Below are 19,453 nucleotides of genomic sequence, written 5' to 3'. Positions count from 1 at the left end.
AAGTCCCAATCCCTTGAAAGTCTTTCCCTTATTCTTGAAGCATTAGTGTTCTCAGTGGCAGAAGGGGCGTCACAACGACTAGTGACCAACAGGCAGTGTCGGCATAGGTTCTTAAGTAGCAAAGGTCAGAGTTCCTTAGGAAAACTGGGCAAACAGGTGAGTACTTTAGTTCTAGGATGAGAAGAGGGTCCCGGGGCTTCGCAGAAGACACCCTAGCAGGATTCTAGCAGTGGGACTGGGTGCACTGGATGAGAGTTGTCCCCATCACAGAAAACCCACAGCTACACAGAAATCCTAAGAGGCTTAAGGTAAGTACATACCCAAGCCAAAACAGTACCTCGGCATTGAAGATTTTTCAGCAGGACGACTTCAGGGTCTGCAGCCAAATATGTCAGTGGATTCCTTGTTGTGGTGAACTTTGCAGCAGGGATAGATGAAGAAGGCTCTACGCAAGGTTTCCCTCATGGCTGAAAGCAGTTCTGCGGATTTGGCCCCTTTTCAAGTGGCGCAGAAGACAGAAAATCGTGGTTGGATTCTCGTTGTTACAAACGTCCAGCACTCTGTTGGGACTTTTTGGACTCGATTTGTGTCTCTGGAGATCGTGGGCATCCTGGTGGAAGTGTCAGCAAGATTAGGAATTTGGAAGACCATGCACTGCACAGTGGCTTGAGGTCCCATGGTATTGGGGTATTGCAGCAATGCAAGGTCACAGCAACGCGTGGGAGGGCTCAAAATGCAGGTCTTCTTGAGTATAGTGGATTTCAACAGGCTCTGGGTCGTCGTTTTTGGAGTCCCCAGGTCGATTAAAAGGAAGGGCTACAGCAGGCTCTGGTTACACAGCATGCTCTTCGGTCGCTGGAAATAATTTCAGCTGCTTTTCCTTCATCATCCTCTTCGGTTTCGTAGTCTGCCTTTCTTCAGCTTTCAGGTTTGCAGTATTTATCGGGAACTACAGCACAATCTCTGCATTCTCTCCTCGCATTTTACAAGAAGGGGCGGTCTGGTTGTCCAATAAGGACAGCCAACCCCACACTGGGGGTTGTCCCCATTCAAGCAAGGCGTAAGACAAAGGGCTGTGGAGTTTTGGACTCCTCCCTTGCTTTCTACCCTCAAAGTGGAGCCTGGGCGGGGAGTTCAAGGGACTCCCGCAAAGGGTAAAAATCACAAAGGAATTTCCCGCCCTGGATGTCGGGGAAAGGAACACTAAAATGGCAAAAAAAGAAGACATTGGCCATTTTAGTAATATGAGCACCCTTGGGTGCCTTTACTGCAGCTGTGCACACAGCCTGCGGTAAAGGTGCACCAAATTAATACAAGATATCACTGCCACCAGCCATTGAAGGTAAGCTTGTCCCTGTAACAGAATTGTTAGTTTTAATGTGGAAAGAGATGCATTGTATCTCTCCAGCAGTCTACATAAGGTGGGGTGTGCTGGCTTCACAGAATAAAATGTAAAAGGGATCCAAGGATCCTTTCTACACTTGGGAACTGTAGTTCACTCAAGGTTAGCAAAAGAAAGTTAAAAGGGGAGCCCCTAGGGCAACCCAGCAACAACAGGCACTTATTGCCAATAAGTTGTTAAAGAGGCTAACTTTAAAAAGACACTATGGAGAGTTAAGAAAATGACACCCATAAAGAGTTCAAGATTCTAAAGATTCCCTCTCACTGAGGTATTAAGGAAAAATATCCCACTAGTAAAGCAAAAGGTTCTGGGATTGACCCAGGTCAGGAAGATTTACCAGCTCTGTGAACATCTTACCCAACAGTCGCAGACCGTCCCGTTACAGTGCAGGAGTCCTCCAGACGTCCTCCCTCTTGTACCCACGACTGAGGCCCAAGAACACAAGATATGCAGAGCTGCACAGGAACAGAAGCCAGCTGGAACCGTTTTTTCTTCTAACCAAAGGTAGTGTATTTTGTATTTGTATTTTTGTTTATTATTTATATTGCGCACCGAACCCTGGGGTAACTGGGAGGTTGAGACTTAGGAGTTACATACAAGGTAAGGCAAAACACAGTACCACAGTGGGGGATCCGTGGTTACAGAAAGGTTAAACGGCAAGGAGCATTTGTTCAGTAGCATAAACATACTTATATAAACATAAGTGCAACAGGAGGTAGAATGGCATTGTGGGATGGTAGCAGGATACAGACGAGTGGCATCTCGATGGAGGGGCTTGTTGCTCAACCAGTTTTTTTTATTCTGGCTTTGAATGTCAGCAAAGAAGGTTTCTTGTCTGTATGGGAGGGGAATGGAATTCCATCGTTTGGCTGCTTGGACAGGGAAGCTGGCTTCTCCAGCAGTTTTTAGATTTTTAGATTGAACCTCTGTACTACAAGGCTGTGAGAGAGAGTCGATCTGGTGGTGTGTTGAGATTGGCGTTTGCAGATTTTATCAGACAAGTATTTAGGGGCTGTGTTTGTGAGGCATTTGTGCGTGATAGCCAGGGTACGTAGGGTGATTCTGTCACGAACTGGCAGCCAATGGCATTGGGCCTAACAGTAGAAATGTGGCTGGAACTAGGTTAGCGGAGTGCTGCTCTCAGTGAGTTGTTTTGGAGGACCTGGAGCCTGTTTAGGTTAAGTTCGGAAGAGCCTAGGAATAGCGTGCTGCAGTAGTCCAGTTTTGACAGCGTTAGTGCTCTGGCTAGTGTTAGACAAGTATGATTTGCAACTATAGATCAGCTTATTGGTGTAGGCTGTGGATGCACCACACTACTGACTCGTATTTTGAGGGACAGTTTTGAGTCAAGATAGACCCCCAGTATTTTTATTTCTTTGGATACTTTGATCGTGTTGCCGGCAATATCGAAGGATCAGTACCTGGGGTCAAGCTTATTCCGGCGTGCTTGGTTGCAAACAATCATTAGCTTGGTCTTATCGTCATTAAGGCATAAACTGTTGGTGGCCATCCAATCCTAGATGTCTAGATAGATATTGTTCAGTAGTTTGGAATCTTGGTCGTAACAGCCAGTGAGGGGGGTGAGGACTTGGGTGTCATCCGCGTAGTTGGTGTAGATGACACCCAAGTTGTCCAGGCGATCGAATCGGAGCTTCGTAAATATATTGTATAAGGTGGGTGACACGCACGACCCTTGAGGGACTCCACAGAGTGTGGCAGTTGGGTCTGCTGAAGCTGATGGGGAGAAGACTCTGGTGGTCCGATTGGAGAGAAGGGAATTGACCCAATCAGAAGCATTAGTGGAGAATGCTGCAGCTATGATGAGGTGCCCAGTGAGGATTTGGTAGTCGACAAGGTCAAAGGCCACTGATAAGTCTAGGCGTAAGGATCGGTAGCTTGCCTTTGTCCTTCGCCTTGTCTATTTGGATCTTCAAAGCTAGGAGAGCTGTCTCAGTTCCATGTCTAGGCCTGAAACCAGATTGTCTGAGGCCTAGTAGATCATTTTCCTCTAAATGCTTCTGAATTTGCAAATATGCAACCCGGTCCAGAATTTTTAAGAGGGGGACGTGGTGATGGGCTTGTAATTTGTAGGGATGTTTGGATCAAGGTTGTTTTATTTTAGCAGAGGCATAACCCAGGCTTCCTTGAGATTGTTAGGGACCTGATTGGACTTCAAGGAAGCGTTTATCAGTGTGGTGATGAAAGGGGCTAGGTTTTTAGCTCCTTCTTTAATGATGGAGGCTGGACAGATGGCCCCTCGACAGTGAGAAGGTTTCAGACTTTTAATGATGTCTTCCACTTCCTTTGATGTTACTTGGGAGAACGTGAAAGTGTGCAATGCTGATTTTTCTCTGAGGCCGTTAAGGGACGGGCACCGCTTGAGAGGCTGGTCTTTTTGGCCTCAATCTTGTTTTGTAGTAGGGTGATTTTGTCAGCAGGAGCTTGCTGGATTTTTGTACACCATGCCGCATCCTTGGTACTTGGCTCTTTGGTACTTGATTTGGCGTTGTGGATTCTGGTATTATAGGCTTCTTTTTTGCTGGATAGGATCGTAAAGTCTAAGAACTTAACTCTTGTTGTGTAACCTCACTTGTTCTCAGTGGTGACTTGTCTTGGTTGCTTCTGTGGAGTTGCTAACAACTTCTTTACCTCACAAGCCTAATCAGCTTGTGGCCCTACTTTGATTTCTTCTTATTCTACAAAGACTTCTAAAACTTTGTAAGACTTTTACCTACCTGCAAGAATTGTTTCAGCTCACCTAGACTTGTGTCCAATTGACTTTGGCCCAGCTCCCTGAATACCTCTTGTTCCCTATTTGTGAGATCTTTGTTTTATTCTAATAATCTTTTTCTTTGGCATACTCCTAAGTATTGCCCTAAATGCAACAGTGATATATTAATGTCCAGTGTCCTAGCTATTTAAGTCACCTGAGGGTGTATGAAATGTCTGTGCGCCATCCCAAACGGGTACTTGTTGCTTTAGGGAAACTCAGAGTGTTGATTTTTGAGTGTATTTGTGTTACTATTATATTGCCCCTTCTGAAGAAGGCTTATTCAAACTTTGATTAAACAATTTATTTTAAAACACCTTGTGTGTAAGTGTTTATTTGAATACTTGTCACTGTGAATCTCTGTGTATCTCCCCTACAGCTCACATTGACCCATCTTGAGATGAGCCTGGCTGCTCAACACTCTACCAACCTGTGTAGCCCAGACTTATACCAAAGGTTGAGTTCCTATTGCCAGGAGGGGCCAGGGTTGTTGTAGTGCACCCAAAGAGTATGGCATACAATCTTGCCTAACAAGTGGCAAATGTGAAGATTGATAAAGAATTGTGAAATTGAAGTGGTCTTGCGACGTGTCAAGCAAAACCCTGTGCACATTCGAAAGTCTTTGATGAAATCGTATAGGAAGTTGTCTGAACCCGGCGGAGGGAGATCAGCTAAAAGCATTTGGTTAAAGCAAGTTTGTGTAAAGTTAGGAACATTGTGTTAAAAGAATTACCTTGACCGGGGGGAGAGAATCGGAGATCTGAGCCTGACTCAGGGGGATCCGAGATGAATAGCAAATTTCCTAAGAACTTGTGATAATCTGGAAGAGGAAAATAACTTGCTGTTTGTCTCATCAGGCCCTCTTAATGAAGACATTGAAAGGTAAAGAGATGTGGGCAAGGAAAGCCCTGATGCTAATGATTGAACTGTATCCTCATGCTAGAGAAGCCAGAGACTGCAAAGCTCAAGCGTATCGCCTTGTCCCCTGATGAAAACATGGGGAAGGGAGGCCAATGGCCTAAGCATCCTGACATATAATTTTGTGAACACTTTACTTTTCTTTTAGTAACATTTTCCCACACTGTATTTAGAAGTAATGATTGACAATAGGTTTCTTAGTATAGGCCCTTTTATTTTGACAAGACTACGAGGACGGTTATTATTTGATGGTCGTAGCTTGCTCCATCTGTAGATTTAGGATTAGATGGGTATTTTTCAAACCCTTTTTGAAGTTCAATACACACCCTTGAACTGTGGTCACTTATGTCTAGTTTTTCTGTTGATACCATGCCTCCCTTAAACCAAGTAGTAAAAAAGAAACAACTGCCACCAGCCATTCAAGTGAGTTAGTGTAACAAAATGTTACATGGGGAATGGGTTAAAGGAGTTATTTTGCAACCCCCCCATCACTCCACATAGGGTGGTGTGTGCTGCACCCATAGAGTAAAGGTAGGTAAGGCAGGGGTCATCTTACTATTCTTGGGAACAGTAATTCGCCCAAGAAAAGTTTGTTAAACATTAAGAGAAGCCCAAGGGACTGCTTATTGGCACTGCACTAAAGGTCCTGTGCGTCACAATGCAAAAATAGGTGACTAGGGAGTTTACCAGACTCCATAAAACAGGAACATAGAAAATCAGTCCGGAAAACACGTGAGTGAGAAAAAGGTCCCACTCACTCGGGAGTAAAAATGTAAAAGCCCTGAATCCAGCAAAAGAGCTGGGGGTCTCTAAGGTTAAAGGTAATTGGCACAGAAATTAACATTCTCCCTAACCGAGCTGAACGGGATTTGGAGCGAGGCAAAAGCTGCTGTATAGTTGGTGCACCAGTGCCTTCCTCAAGGACACAAAAGCTGCTCCTGGAGGTCCACAGAGTCTGCACCAGGAAGGGGCAGGGACACGGATCATTCAGTGCCGGCAGGTGCAGGTGAGCGCCACCCGGGGTGCTGTTGGGGTGCTGGTTGAAGAGCAGCAACACCCACTGCTGTTGCCCAAGCTGACACAGGTGAATTGAACCCCTACTGGGAGATGCAAGCAGAGATCACTGCCCAGAGACAAAAGTGTCGACATAGGTAGCTGAGAATACCCCTGCGGGGCACAACAGTGACCTGGCAGGCTGGCAGAGAGGGGAGAGCTGTTGAATAGTTGAAAACCGTTCCTTGAGGAGTGAATGCATGGTGCTCCATTTGGATGGCGCGTTAAACTTCTTGCCTCTGGGAGTGCTGAGGTGCTGTTGGGCCGGGAGAGTCTGTAACAAGCCCTGTGTAGGTCCTTGACGGGAATGCACTACAGAGCCTGCATTGGGAAACACTCACTTGGCCTGTGGGCTTGAGGACGACGACCAGAGTGGTGATTGCCAGACTTGTGTGCCAAAGCTTGTGGTCACCCGCGCACTGCTGCTTGGAGGAGGTGCTAGGTTTAGAGTTTCTAAGCCAATGTTGACCTGTCCCAGGCCACTTGCCACAGCTTGGTTGCAAGATCAGAAGGTCCCCTATAGGTGGTGATTTCCCTGCAGGCTGCTCTTTGAACTTGAGGGAAATAAATATTCTATCTCCAGGGAGGAAGATGCATCGGAGGTGATGGGAACTGAAAAGGCCGGTGCAAAGCAGTTATGATTGAAAAAGCTACTGCAAGTAGTACTTCAATGCATTTTTTGATTGATTGGTGAGGGCTGTCTGAAGCAAAGTGTCTAAGCAATCTCGTTGACACTGGGACCTCTCACCTCCTGGGCAGGGACTTTCCCTAGGCTGTTTGGACACCCATTTGTAATGCTTAGATCCCCCGATGTGGGGGGGCTGTTGAGGTTTGACCAGAAGGAGATGGCCTTTAACTCCATTGTTGATTCATTGCTCGCCTTGCTGAGGGTAAGGCGAGCAAAAAGAGATGACTGGTGCCGTTAGGTGGAGGATGTCAGATTGTATGTCACAGGTTGTGGGGAGGCTGATTTGGCTTTGGTGTATTGGAATAGCCCCTGATGGAGCCACTGGAAAGGTTGCTCCTGTGGGGCTGATGTGGTTGCTCACAGACACACAATTCTCAGACTTTATATCAGATCTGCGGGTGAGCTCATGGAACATCGGACTTCTTAACTCCCCAATTAAGTGCAAGTTGTTATTGGGGCAATTAACACCCCTAAAATTGGATATTGCATTTCTCCAAGAGACCCACTTGTTAACCCAAGACGAGAAGAGGTTGAAAAGTAGGGAGGTACCTCTGGTCTACTTCAGCAGTGCGGGAGTTGGAAAGAAAGGGGTGGCTGTTTTGCTGGCTCAGGATTCTCAATTTCTGGTCAGGGAAGTTTTAACTAACCGCAATGGGAGGTACCTAGCCATAAAGGGTTCCCTGCAGGGTTTCCGCCTGACTCTGGTGGCACTATTTGGCACGATCGAACATCAAGACTGATTAGTCTTAAACATGATATCGATCATCCAAGCTTTCAGGTAGGGAATATTAATTATAGGGGGGGGTTTCAATTGTGTTAGAGATCCGCACACTGATCAAACTTCCCAGGCGCCTCTGATGGACCTTTGGAACTTTAGGACTCTGATGGAAATGTTGATGGAGCTTGTAGAATCCTGGTGTTTCCACTACCAGAAAGAGAGGGATTGTTTTTTTTCCGGTAGTTCAAAATCCTTCTCCAGACTAGACTTGTCCCTGACTGCTCTTTAGCTGCTAGATCTAGCGCCATGTAAATAGAAACCATGCTGATTTCAGATCATGTCCCAGTCACCCTCACCCTGCAGGGACGACTTCCTCTCCCATGGAGTGAGCACAATGACAGCTGAATATGACAGCCCTTAGAGACTCCGTGATTAGGCAGTAGATGGTGGAGGTTATCGACCGTTACTTCCGGGAAAATGATCGGGGGGGGGGGGGAAATATGGTTTGGGACTAATGTGGGATGTGGGGAAAACAGTGTTTCGAGAGGAGCCAATTGGGAGAACTGCAGCTGTGATGCGTGCAAAAGCCCAAACTCAGTTGAACTTTAGCAGGAACTTCAGGGCCATATGCATTGAAATAATCTGAGATCACTCGGGCCCTCTGGATGGTTTGAGCCAAACTCAAGGTGCTCCAAGCGGGCAGAGCGGCTCAGTCTCTTACACACAACAATATTGTTATTTAAAGGGGGACAAAGCCAATAGACTACTAGTGGCCAAACTAAAGCAAGCGCAACTACTTAATCGAATCTAGGCCCTCTGGGACTCCCGTGGAGTCACCTAACGGAATGAACATACAAAGGACCAAATCATAGACATTCTGTACACAGTTACTAGGAACTGGAAATATACCCCCAGCGGTTCGCCCGGATAATCTCGCGCTCTCCTGGCTTTCCCAGCTTTCTGAAACTTGGACTCTCACTGGAGAGTCTAATATTAACACAAAAGGTAGATACTGTCACCTGAAATCTCCAGGAAAATAAAGCCCCGGGGCCAAATGGCGTCCCTAAGGCTTTAACAAAACATTGCGGTCCAATCTGGTGCCCCACTTGGTTAGGATGTTTAACAGATTTGTGCTCACTCAGAAAGTCTCTGGCACTAAAGGGGAATCTGTGACTTTGCTTATCCTGAAACCAGGGAAGGATCCTTTAGATTGTTACTCATACCGGCCTGTAGCGCTGCTTAACAGCTATTGGATAATATTCACTAAAATTGTAGGCAATAGACTCACCTTGATGGACGGCAATCATACAGGGCTCATCTGGGGCTGATCCAACTTTGATAACTTAAGATGTGTGATAGATCTAACAGAGATTGGAAATCGTACAGCTTAAAAAGTGGTGATTCTATCCTTAGTTGTGAATAAAGCATTCGATCGCCTTTCGGTGTGGCCCTGGTTTGTCTAAATTGGTGTTGGCGATGTTCCATGCCCCTTCTGCAAGTTTCAGGGTAAATCAGAGCTACACAACCCTGATATAAATTATGTATGGAACAAGACTGAGATGCCCCCTGTCCCCACTCTTCTTCGTTCTGCCTATGGAACCTTTGGCACGGTTAATTTGAGAAGATTATCTTAACTCTGGCATTGTCAATCAGGGCGCACAACACAAGATCGCGTTTTTATGGGGCTGACACAACCCTATTCCTTACCATTGCTATTATATCAATTCCTCGAATTATAGCCATGCTAGAGAGCTTTGACGCAAACTCTGGATTTGCTATTAACTATAACAAGTCAGTGGGAATGAACTTTTCAAAGAATGAGAGGAGGACCTTAAAAAATGGGAACACCAGCAAATCGCGTGGGTTGGTAGACAAACCATGATAACAATGTCTTATTCCTGAACTATTATACGCTTTCCACTCTTCTACGGTTAAAATACCTTTTTGAAACCTCAAAAGCAAGTAGATAGGTACTTCTCTGATCCCTGTGGCAGGGAGGCCTAGGAGTCCCATCAGTCACAAGATACCTAATAGCGGCCCAAATCACTGTAATCTTTGAAAGGGTGAGGGAATGCAGAAAGAATGGGATGGATCTGGAACAAAGTGCCACGTCCACCTCCAGATAGCCACCTGTCACCAAGAGTCGACGAGGAGAGGGGCAACTTTTAATATCTACAAAAGACACTCACATACTGGGACAAAGGAGCATGCATGTTAGGGATACCAGTGGGTCTAGGCTCACAGACCAGTTTTGAGGAACTCAGCATTTAGCCTGGGTATGACTGATCGTAAATTCAAAGACTGGGAATCATCAGGGAAGCTCAGACTAGGTAATATGTATACAAATTCAGAGCCACTGATCTTTGAGGATTGTAAGGCTGTTTGCCCTGAATGAGAAAGAGGTTAATATAAACACTCTTTTATATGTCATTGGATCATGAATAGCGAAGTGAAAAGCAGGGACACAAGAGAACCTAAGGGGATTGAGTTAACTTTGTCTGAGGGGACCACAAGGGGGTGAACTGACAAATGTTACCAGTTGCTAGACCCGCCAGAGGAATCAGATAATTTACTATACATGCACAGATAGGAGGCTGATTTAGGAATTTCATTGAACCACATCTGGGAATGGTCATATAAGGCCTCTTGCTGCACGGGGTGAAAGAATGTATATGTAAAATACTGTGCACGTGGTAGGTCCCTGAGCAGGCTGCACAAGATCAATCATGCGTCTGCTGCATGCTGGCAGGGTTTTGGAGACATGGGTGCGATTGGGCACCTGTGGAAAAGAGATTCTCTCGCATATAAAATATCTCATGGGGGGGAGGAGTGTTCTCTTCCTTGGGACCCTAAGGTGATAATTTTGGGAGACTCCGACGAATGCATATACCCAGTTGGGGGGCTGAAGGTGAAGGGTGTCACCCAACTCCTCATTGCTGCCAAACTGATACTTGCTGCATCATGGAAATTGCCAGGGGGCCCGATGCAATGGTGGGGGAGGGTCTGGACTTCATTAGTCCTGGAGAATATTTCCGTCATCCTCAACATGTTCCAAACTTTCTATGGCGCCTGACTTCCTGTGATCCAATTCTTAACTGCCCATGAGTACCGGACCCATAAACCACAGTTGCTACGAAACCTGGATGTACTGTGATGTATAATTCTGCTGCCATTGGAACATTAGTGATTTCTTCTTTGGTTTTCTTGTTTCTTTTTTTCTGTGGACTTGTGTTAATAACTTCAGATGTTTCTTTTTGTATGTGTGTATCAGCGTAAGATGTTAAGTAAAGCTTGTGTGGGATAAAACGTATCTTAAACGAAGCGTTTTTACAGGTATTTACCAGGATGTTGACATTTTCATGAGTGCTGTCTAGTTCCCTGGAGTTTGTCGACACTAATATTTTAGATGGTGCTCCTGATAACATTAGCTTTTTTAAAGTCCTGTATTACATTCTTTTTCTAGAAATGCTCTGTTACTTACGCATCATCGTCTGCCCTAAGAATATAATGAGTGTATTCAGATTTTGTGCATCCTTTTTTATCTCTATTTGAAAAGCTCTGTCATAAATTCCTGCAATTGAAATGTCTTGTTCCTGCCTACCACTTGATACTACATTTTGTATGTGCTTGTTCTAGGAGTAGAAGTTCATAATGGCTAATCTTGGCTTTGGTTTTCTTTTATTTATAGTGTTCCTCTGTGTGCCAGAGAGTCCGGGATACTGTAATCCTCGTTTGTGTGCCAACTGGGGTCCTGAAAATGACTTTGTGGGTGTAACGATCTAGTGTATAGTGTTTCCTAATTTTGCCTCCACTACGTTGGACTAGATGTTCGGGAGAATTCTCATTTATGTGCTAATTCCCTTCAACCTTGTAGACCCCCAGCTCTTTTGCTTGACTTTCGGACTTTTGATTTTTATCCTGGAGTGAGCGGGACTTTTTTCCCCCACTTATGTATTGTTGATCTGATTTGTACTCGGTTTCTCTTTGGTTTTGGGAGTCTGACAAACTCCATAGGTATCTACCTTTTGTATGGAGACACACAGCACCTTCAGTGCAGTACCACAAGAGAAGTCCTTTGGATTTCTCTTAAGGTTTAAATACCTTCTCCTGGGTGAACTACTGTTCCCAAGAGTAGTAAAGTGAAATTGACTTTACTTGCCTGTTTTTCATATGTAGGTCCAGTACACCCCATTTTATGTGGAAGTACTGGGGGGGTTATTTAGTAGCCGCTTATCCTACTTACTCATGAAACATTTTTTGTTATTAAATCAACATTTGCACAAAGTGTACATTGCTCATCAAATCTGAACAGTACAAATTGGTGAATAATTTTTCAAAAGACTAATTTGCCCCCTCACTCCTCCCAAATCCCTCCCTTCCTGTAACATAGATGAGGGTTTGGTGTGGGTCATTACTCACAAGCTACAACAACTGAAATATCATTCGATGAGTCCGCTTGCCGTAAAGCCTTTTTGTGCAAGCTACCTCACCGTTGGCTTTGTCCTCACATTTCCTGACTCTGGCGCCATGGCTCTCGTGTGCCTCGCACTGCAGGGTAGCCCCGAGGCCTCTGGGTCAGTTCCGTTGTTAACACCCTTCCGTGCACCTTTCTATCTAGGACCTTGGGGATTCGATTTGTGGTGTTCCAGTACTCACGGAAGGGAAGCCATTGTATGTCGATGTGTGAGTGTGATTCTAGTAGTGCCGCCGTAAGGCTTTCCATCGTGTAGATTTCCTTGGCTTTGCGCAACCATTCCTTTTTGGATGGCAGCCCGCTCCCCTTCCATTTTATGATCAGACAAATTGCGCTGCAAGGAGCAAGTTCCTAGGCAGTTGAGGGAGGACCAGATGCTGTTCCTCTACCAGTTCAACTCCAAACAGCACCAGAAGGGGGGGGGGGTGCACTCTTTCTATTCCCTCCACTTCATGAATCCATCCCAGGATTTCCTTCCAGTAGGCTTGGGCACAGGGGCAATCCCACTATTGGTGCCAGTAGGTGCAAATCTGTGTGCAGCCTCGCCAGCAATAAGGGCTTACACCTGTGTACATTTTTGCTTACCACTGTGTGGTTAGGTGCCACTACATGAGAAGTCTACGGTTGTTCAATCTTTTATTGAACTGATATGGTGGAGCTCCAAACCGCTCTGAAAATCGCAGCCCATCCCTTCTGGTTATCATCCCACCCAAAGTCCCTCTCCCGCTTTACTATGTTACAGGGCCTTGGTAGGTGTCCCCTTTCCAAGAGCACACTTTAGTGTTTTGTGATCAGCCCTTTGGTGCGTGTGTGTGTTGTTTTCAAAGGGGAGGAGGCTACTCTGGTGCTGGTCCTCCCGTCTAGAGTTTGAGAGGGCCCCTTTTAGCTGTAGATACAGAAGCGGTTGGATCCTTGCCCGTATTGGGGTTGGAAACGAATCATGTCTATTATGAAGTCTGACTGGGCGGTCAGAGGGGGTAGGGCCTGGCACCAGATACAGCTGATGGGGAGGGCCAGGTGGTGACCCCACGCATGTCTGTCTTTTTCCTCCATAATCCCCACAGGACCCCTAGGATTGGATGTTCTCGAGCCCTTCACATGAATGTGCTCAAGGGGGCCCAAAGCCATTCTCCAAGTGTGATCGGGTAAAATTATCCATTCTCTAGATGAACCCACTGTTTGCTAGCCGATTCCGGGAGGTGATCCAGTAGCACTCTCAACTGTGCCTCTATAGTATTCGTAAAAATCTGGGTATGCTATGCCGCCTTGATTTTTGGGGAGAATCATTGTTTTATATGCTATGTGGGGCTTTTTCCCGTCCCACAAAACCGCCAACAGTGAGCGCTTGGTTTCAGTGTGGAAGGAGTCGGGAAGGATTGCCGGGAGTGACTGGTACAGGAAGAGCAGTCTTGGTAAGACGTTAATTTTTAATGCCATAAACCTTCAAGCACATTACAGGTTTAGTTTTGTCCACTTCTGAATGTCCCCTTTTTATTGCTTTCCAGACGGGTGTGTAATTTGCCATGAACAGATCAGCTAGCTTCCTCGTTATGGTTACCCCTAGGTATCGGATGTTGTTGGCCACTTTCTTCATGCACCATGCTGTAGGATTAGAGCAGGGGCGAGTACTCTGCTCTCTCAGGATCAGCACCATTGTGTTACTCTTGTTAACGCAGAAGCATGAGTGGGTGCCATACTCCTCAATTCTGGCTGGGAGTTTGGTACAGATTGCTGCGGTTCCGTTTAATAGACAAAAACATTGTCTGCAAATAAAGCTAGCTTATACTCTCTGCCAAATGTTTTGATGCCCACAATGGAGGTGTCCCTCCGGATGGATTGCGTCAAGTGTTCCATTACTAGGGCAAAGACCATTGGTGATGTGGGGAGGGGGGGCGGGGGATATCCCTGTCTGGTTCCCTGGTTTGGGCAAAGGAGGGGGATGCTACACAGTTGACCACCACTTTCCCCCTGCTGTTGCGGAATAATGCCTGCACCCCTTTAATCCAACGTGATTCCAGATTTGCTTTCTCGAGCACCTGATGCATGAATTGCCACTCCACCCTGTCAAAAGCTTTTTCAGCATCAATTGAATTCAGGGTGGGGTGCATGTCTCCGGCATCGACTGATGCTATTAAATGTAGGGTTTTGCAGACATTGTTGGAACCCTGCCGCCCCTTCACATAGCCTACTTGGTCGTTGTGCACCAGCGAAGGGAGGCCCTCACTGAGCCTATTGGCGTGTATGCTGGCGTAAAGCTTGGCGTCTTGTTTAACAACGAAATTGGCCTATATGAGCCACATTCTAATTTGTCTGTACCTTCTTTCGGTAACACAATAATTCTAGCCTAGGCTCCGTGAAGGAACAGTGGGGTCTCTGAACCCCCCCACCCCCCACCGTCCATGATGCCGTTTAATAAGTGTCAGGAAGGGTGACAGGGCTCCCCTGAAAGTCTTGTGATATGCTGGAGTGAAGCCGTCTTGCCCTGGTGCTGATCCTGGTTTTAGTTTTGAAATGGCTACAGCCACCTCCTCCACTGTGATGTGAGCACTTAGTTTGTCTGAATATGGGCGGGGGGGGGGGGGGGCAGCAAGGGTATTGCCAGGTGCTCTACGAACCTCGAGACCTCGTCCTAAGTTGAAGCACTATCTGAGGTATACAACTCACCATAAAACTGGTCAATGTCATTCCGTAAAACAATTTCCGTAAAACAATTTCTCGCATCTCAGTGTCAAGAGATTCCCTGAATACTCAGTCATTGAAAAGAGTGTCATTGCAGACCCACCTCTTATCTGCTGCCGTGCCTGGACCTCGGTGCAATTCAGTGACAACTATGTTGTGGTCTGTCCAGCCAATGACCTTGATGGATGCGCTTTTAATTTCATGCTCAAGCACCGCCTTTAGGAAGATGTTGTCTATGCAGGAAAATGTGTTATGGGGGAAGAGTATAACTTGTATGCCTTTTCCTGTTGGTGCTGGGCTCTCCAGGCATCTACCAAGAAATGCTCCTGAATTGGGCCCTGAAAGAATCCTCTCGCCTTGGGTGGAATGGCCCCCTTCCTCAATGCACCCCAGTTGGTCACCATATTGAAATTGCCTCCTCAAATCAATGTGTCTGTTCTCTCCCTTTCCAACACTCTGTAAAGAGATCTCTTGCGAATGCTAACTGCTGGGTGTTTGGTGCCTATGCGAAACACAAAGTGATTTCCCTTGCTCTAATGGTGCCATTTATGATTACATACCTACCCTCTGTGTCCCTTTGAACGTTTGTGATCTGTAATCCCAGAACTGTACTGTGCATTATACCCACCCCACCCCTTGTGGCCTGCCCTGATGCCCACGTTTCGGGAAGATAGCTTGGGGGCAATGTGCTCGCCTTGGAAACAAGACGACACGAAGCAACACAGGTTTGACCCCCAGGTCCGCGCTTAGAAACCTTTGGGTATTAAGCGTGTTATAAATAACCTATCATATCATATAGTACCCCCTAGCTGTCTGCCCTTGGGCGTGATTTCCTCCCAACACTTGAATTTGGTTTCCTGTATAAAGAGTATGTCTGTTAGCCTGGTGGAAAGCTCTAGTTGGCACTGATTGCTTCTGAAGCGAATTGAGACTTTTTTTTTTACTTTAGTTTTTATTGTCATTTTTAAAGAACAAAACAGAAACCGTGCTTTACATATCACATAAACGCTCTGTTAGACCTTCTTCCACCCCCACCCACAAACAGTAGTGGTTTTATTGCACAGTGTTATCCAAGTACTCAGTAATATTTGTCAAGGTGAGTGTCCCCTTTCATGGTGAGAGCACTCCCCTTTGTTTGATCGTATTTGGTTTAAATGGCGCTGTTGCCATAATTGTTCTCTTGGTAGATGCGTCGTTTCTATCATCGACTCAGGTAGGGTACTTTTGTCCATTACTTGTCCGTTTAGTTGCATCCCTGCATTTCCCCGAGACAGACTTCCCCTCCCTTTTTGTTAAGTTCATGGTTACCTATTGCCCCTCTCCTGGCCGGGTTACCCTCTTACCTCAGTGTACGTCCCATCCCCATATTTGTTTGACACCATCCCAGGCTGACCTGAAGGTATCCAGGTCATTTTCATCGTGGTCAGTTTGTCCATCAAGAACCTGTTTTTCAATTGTTTCGACCATTCCTCTCTATTCGGGCTTATTGCGCTCTTCTATTTCTGGGCAAGGGCCACCCGCCCTGCCCACAACATGGTCTCCCACATCCTGGAGTATCTATACACCTCTGTCCCCCTGGGAGGTTTCCCCAGTAGCATTTGCAACGGGTCTAGCGGGAGTGATTCCCAGATGATTTCTGCCATCCATCCCCCTACATTCCCCCAGTTGATTTGGATTTGCGGGCAGTGCCACCACACATGTTCTCGTGACCCGATTTGGCTGCACCCTTTTGGGTACAGTGGGGAGCCCCCTTCAGGAATCTTAGATAACTTGAGGGGATCACTGTGCCATCCCTGAAGTACCTTAAAATTGTGCTCCATGTCTGCTCTGTGGAGATTTTCGTGGAATGCTGCTCTGTATATTTTGCCCCATATCTCTTCCGTGAGTTCCTCTCCAGCCAGTTAATTCCAACATTTTTTAAAGCCCTGCCTATCCTTATCGCTTAGATTCATTCCCCTGTACAGTTTGGAGACCAACCCCTTCTGAGTATCAGCCGAGTATATCGTTTATTCAAACGGAGTTAGTGGCCGCCTCAGTTTCCCAGTTTATTGCTGGGAAAGGTCTAACATAGACTTCATTGGAAGATTGGAAAGTATTCACATGCTCTGAGAACCTGTTAACCTTTTTCCTTCCCTAACCTTTTCCTTTTTCACAACCCCCGTATTTCATTAAGTGTAAAAAGTGATACATCAATGTCCAGTGTCCTAGTAATTGAAGTCTCATCGGTGTAAGAAGTGTGTGTGACATCTCAAAGGGGTATCTACTTGCTTAACTTAGTGTTATGAAGTGTATTTTTATTGCATATTGCCCTTTTTAAAGAAGGTTTATTTAAAACTGACGGTTAAATAATTATTTTACTAGAAAACCTTGAGTATAAATGTTATTTGAATACTTGTAATTGTGAATCTCGGTGTTACATCTCTACAGCTCACATTTACCCCTGTTGAGATGGGTCTGGCTGCTCAGTCACTCTACCAACTTGTGTATTACAGACCTATACCCATAGGTGTGCTACCCATTACCAAGAGGACCATGCTGGGGTAATCTCCCACAAGGTTACTACATCCAATCTTGCCTAACAGATGTACAGTGCCTGCCACAGGGCAGTGGGGTTACATGGTAGTGGGGATGGATTGGGTCTTCATTAATTGTTAGGAACGTTTTTAATTTGGCTTCTTTCCTTCCATTGACATCTGTGGAATGCTGTTTTGAACCTCTGCTGACTTTTGGCCGTAAGTGAAGCCTTCTTGCTTCATTTACCTTGTAAGCTCTACTGTTTTGATGGCATTCATCAGTGCCTATGGCTCATTGCAGGGGGACTCTGTCCTCCATTGTGAAATGTGCTGTTTATTTTAAACTGCACATATAACCTTACAGTAAGATGTAGTAGGGATACTTTCTTTTTGATTTTCTCTTTTGCAACTTTATAGTCACTTGTATGATGTGCTCATGATGGGTTGGTGGCAGCTGATTTTTGTTTTACTTTTAGTATGTTCTTGCATGCACATTTGCATTTCACCACAAATTGCCTTTTAGAGGACCATATACTCTAAAATAGCAATGCCCTGAGAGTTTGCCCTGTCTTTGGCCATCATGCATTTTGGACTTCCTGCCCGTTCAAAGCTAGATTTGCCATGTGTATGGTAAGCCTTTTGCCGGGCAAAGCGATGTTATGCGTTTGTGGCTGGCTATGGGGGCTTTGACTGTCTGGTCCCAGTCCACATCCTGGCAAAAACATTTGTTGGTGGGCTTGTGTTGTAGCAGATGGCTGTCCAAGTTTAGAGAGGATTTGCCTCCCTTTTGTTTGTCGTTCTGCCCTTTGGTGAGATGGTTGTGCAGCTCTCACCAGAGGGTTGTGTAATAGTCTCCCTAACGGCATGCATGCAGTGGGTGGGTATGAGGATGGGGGGGGGGGGGCTCAATTTTCCTAGAATTGTTAATGGAGTACTCATTGTTCCAGTCCTACTAGAGGAGTACCATGAGGCAGAAGAACCCAATTGTTGGGGACCAGAAAAAAACCATGTGGGTGGCTAGACGTTTGGTTCATGGTTGTGATGATGGGTGGGGTTGGAGATTTGAGGTAAACATTATTTACAGTGGTTTAATATGGTCTCATTGTATTTGAAATCCTTGTCATTTTAAAAGGCTAGGTGCAGAGCAAAGCAGTTTTGATTGATAAAGCTCCTGCTTCTGAAAGTAGTTCTTGAATGCATTTTGTGGTTGTGTTTCTAAAGCCATTCTATTTTTATTCAGATACAAAAAGACTTAAGCCTATCTGTAGATCTTAGCCAAAACCCTTCCTAGTTAGTACCTTGTTTAATGTTTGGGCAGAGGCCCAGTATTTGATACCATTCTCTGTTGATCTCGTTCATAAAGTCTCTGTTTTAAATGACCGTTTCTTTTCCGTTTTCAGTCAGCGGTGTCTCTTGGACCAATGAAACCCCTAGACAGAAGAGCCACACATTTATATGTCGCATGTTAAAGTATTCCCATGAGCTTTTGGAAGATGGCGGCGGTAACATTGCCACTCGTCAGCGTTATGAAACCATGCAATGTTTTGCTTTGGCTCAGCCAAGGGCAATGATGGAGGATGGAGATGGTAAGGAACCTCACCTAAAAATGGAAGCAAAGCATGTTTGAGTTCAGTTCCATAGTTTATTTGCAAAATGTACACTAATGGTTATTGTTTGCAGATTTGCAGTCTTGTATGATTTGTGTGGCAAGACGTATTCCACCAACAATGGAAAGAACATTTCCATCAGCCCCAGAGAGCTTCATCACCCGACATGATCTTTCTGGTAAGAATGCAGCTGTGCTGAGTTTTATTTGTTACATTATTTTTGTTGATTTTTGAAAATTGTGCATTTTTATCTTAATCAACAAATATAAGCCTGCTACTTTACACGAGCAACCTCTTGAGAAGCTTATGCCAGAAAAGATTATTAATCTTTTAGTCCATCTTCCTTATTTATTTGAAGCAGAAATAACGTTGTTTGCAAGTTTTACTCTGACAAATCTAGTTTTTCTTGAAAGATTGTATTGGAACAGTCATTTTTTAGTACATTTTTATACTAGTAATTCAGCAAACTTTCCATAGTAAGTGCAATATCAAGCTTTTAAATGTTTTACCTGAGCACATGCATGAGAATACTTGCATTTTGTATAGCTATTGTGAATATGCTCAATGTGTTATTTTTCCCGTAATCAAATATGATGGCGTAGCCCTTCTTTCATTCCTCTTCTACTGAAAT

The 19,453-nt window shown here is 45.3% G+C and overlaps 1 protein-coding gene across 6 annotated transcripts in view; it reads left to right on the top strand.

The window, feature by feature from the left end:
- Positions 1-19,453, top strand: part of NCOA3 (nuclear receptor coactivator 3) — a 1,125,593-nt gene that overhangs the window by 587,805 nt on the left and 518,335 nt on the right. For all 6 annotated transcript variants that reach the window (XM_069651291.1, XM_069651290.1, XM_069651288.1 and 3 more), the window contains 2 exons: positions 18,616-18,801; positions 18,896-19,000. In XM_069651291.1, the coding sequence (XP_069507392.1) occupies positions 18,616-18,801; positions 18,896-19,000 (291 nt within the window). The remainder of the gene's footprint in view (positions 1-18,615; positions 18,802-18,895; positions 19,001-19,453) is intronic.

Source organism: Ambystoma mexicanum, chromosome 3p, assembly GCF_040938575.1.
Source record: "Ambystoma mexicanum isolate Mex_15411 chromosome 3p, UKY_AmexF1_1, whole genome shotgun sequence".
Taxonomy (NCBI): domain Eukaryota; kingdom Metazoa; phylum Chordata; class Amphibia; order Caudata; family Ambystomatidae; genus Ambystoma; species Ambystoma mexicanum.
Note: the sequence above shows the minus strand (reverse complement) of the source record. Positions and strands in the feature narration are given on the sequence as shown.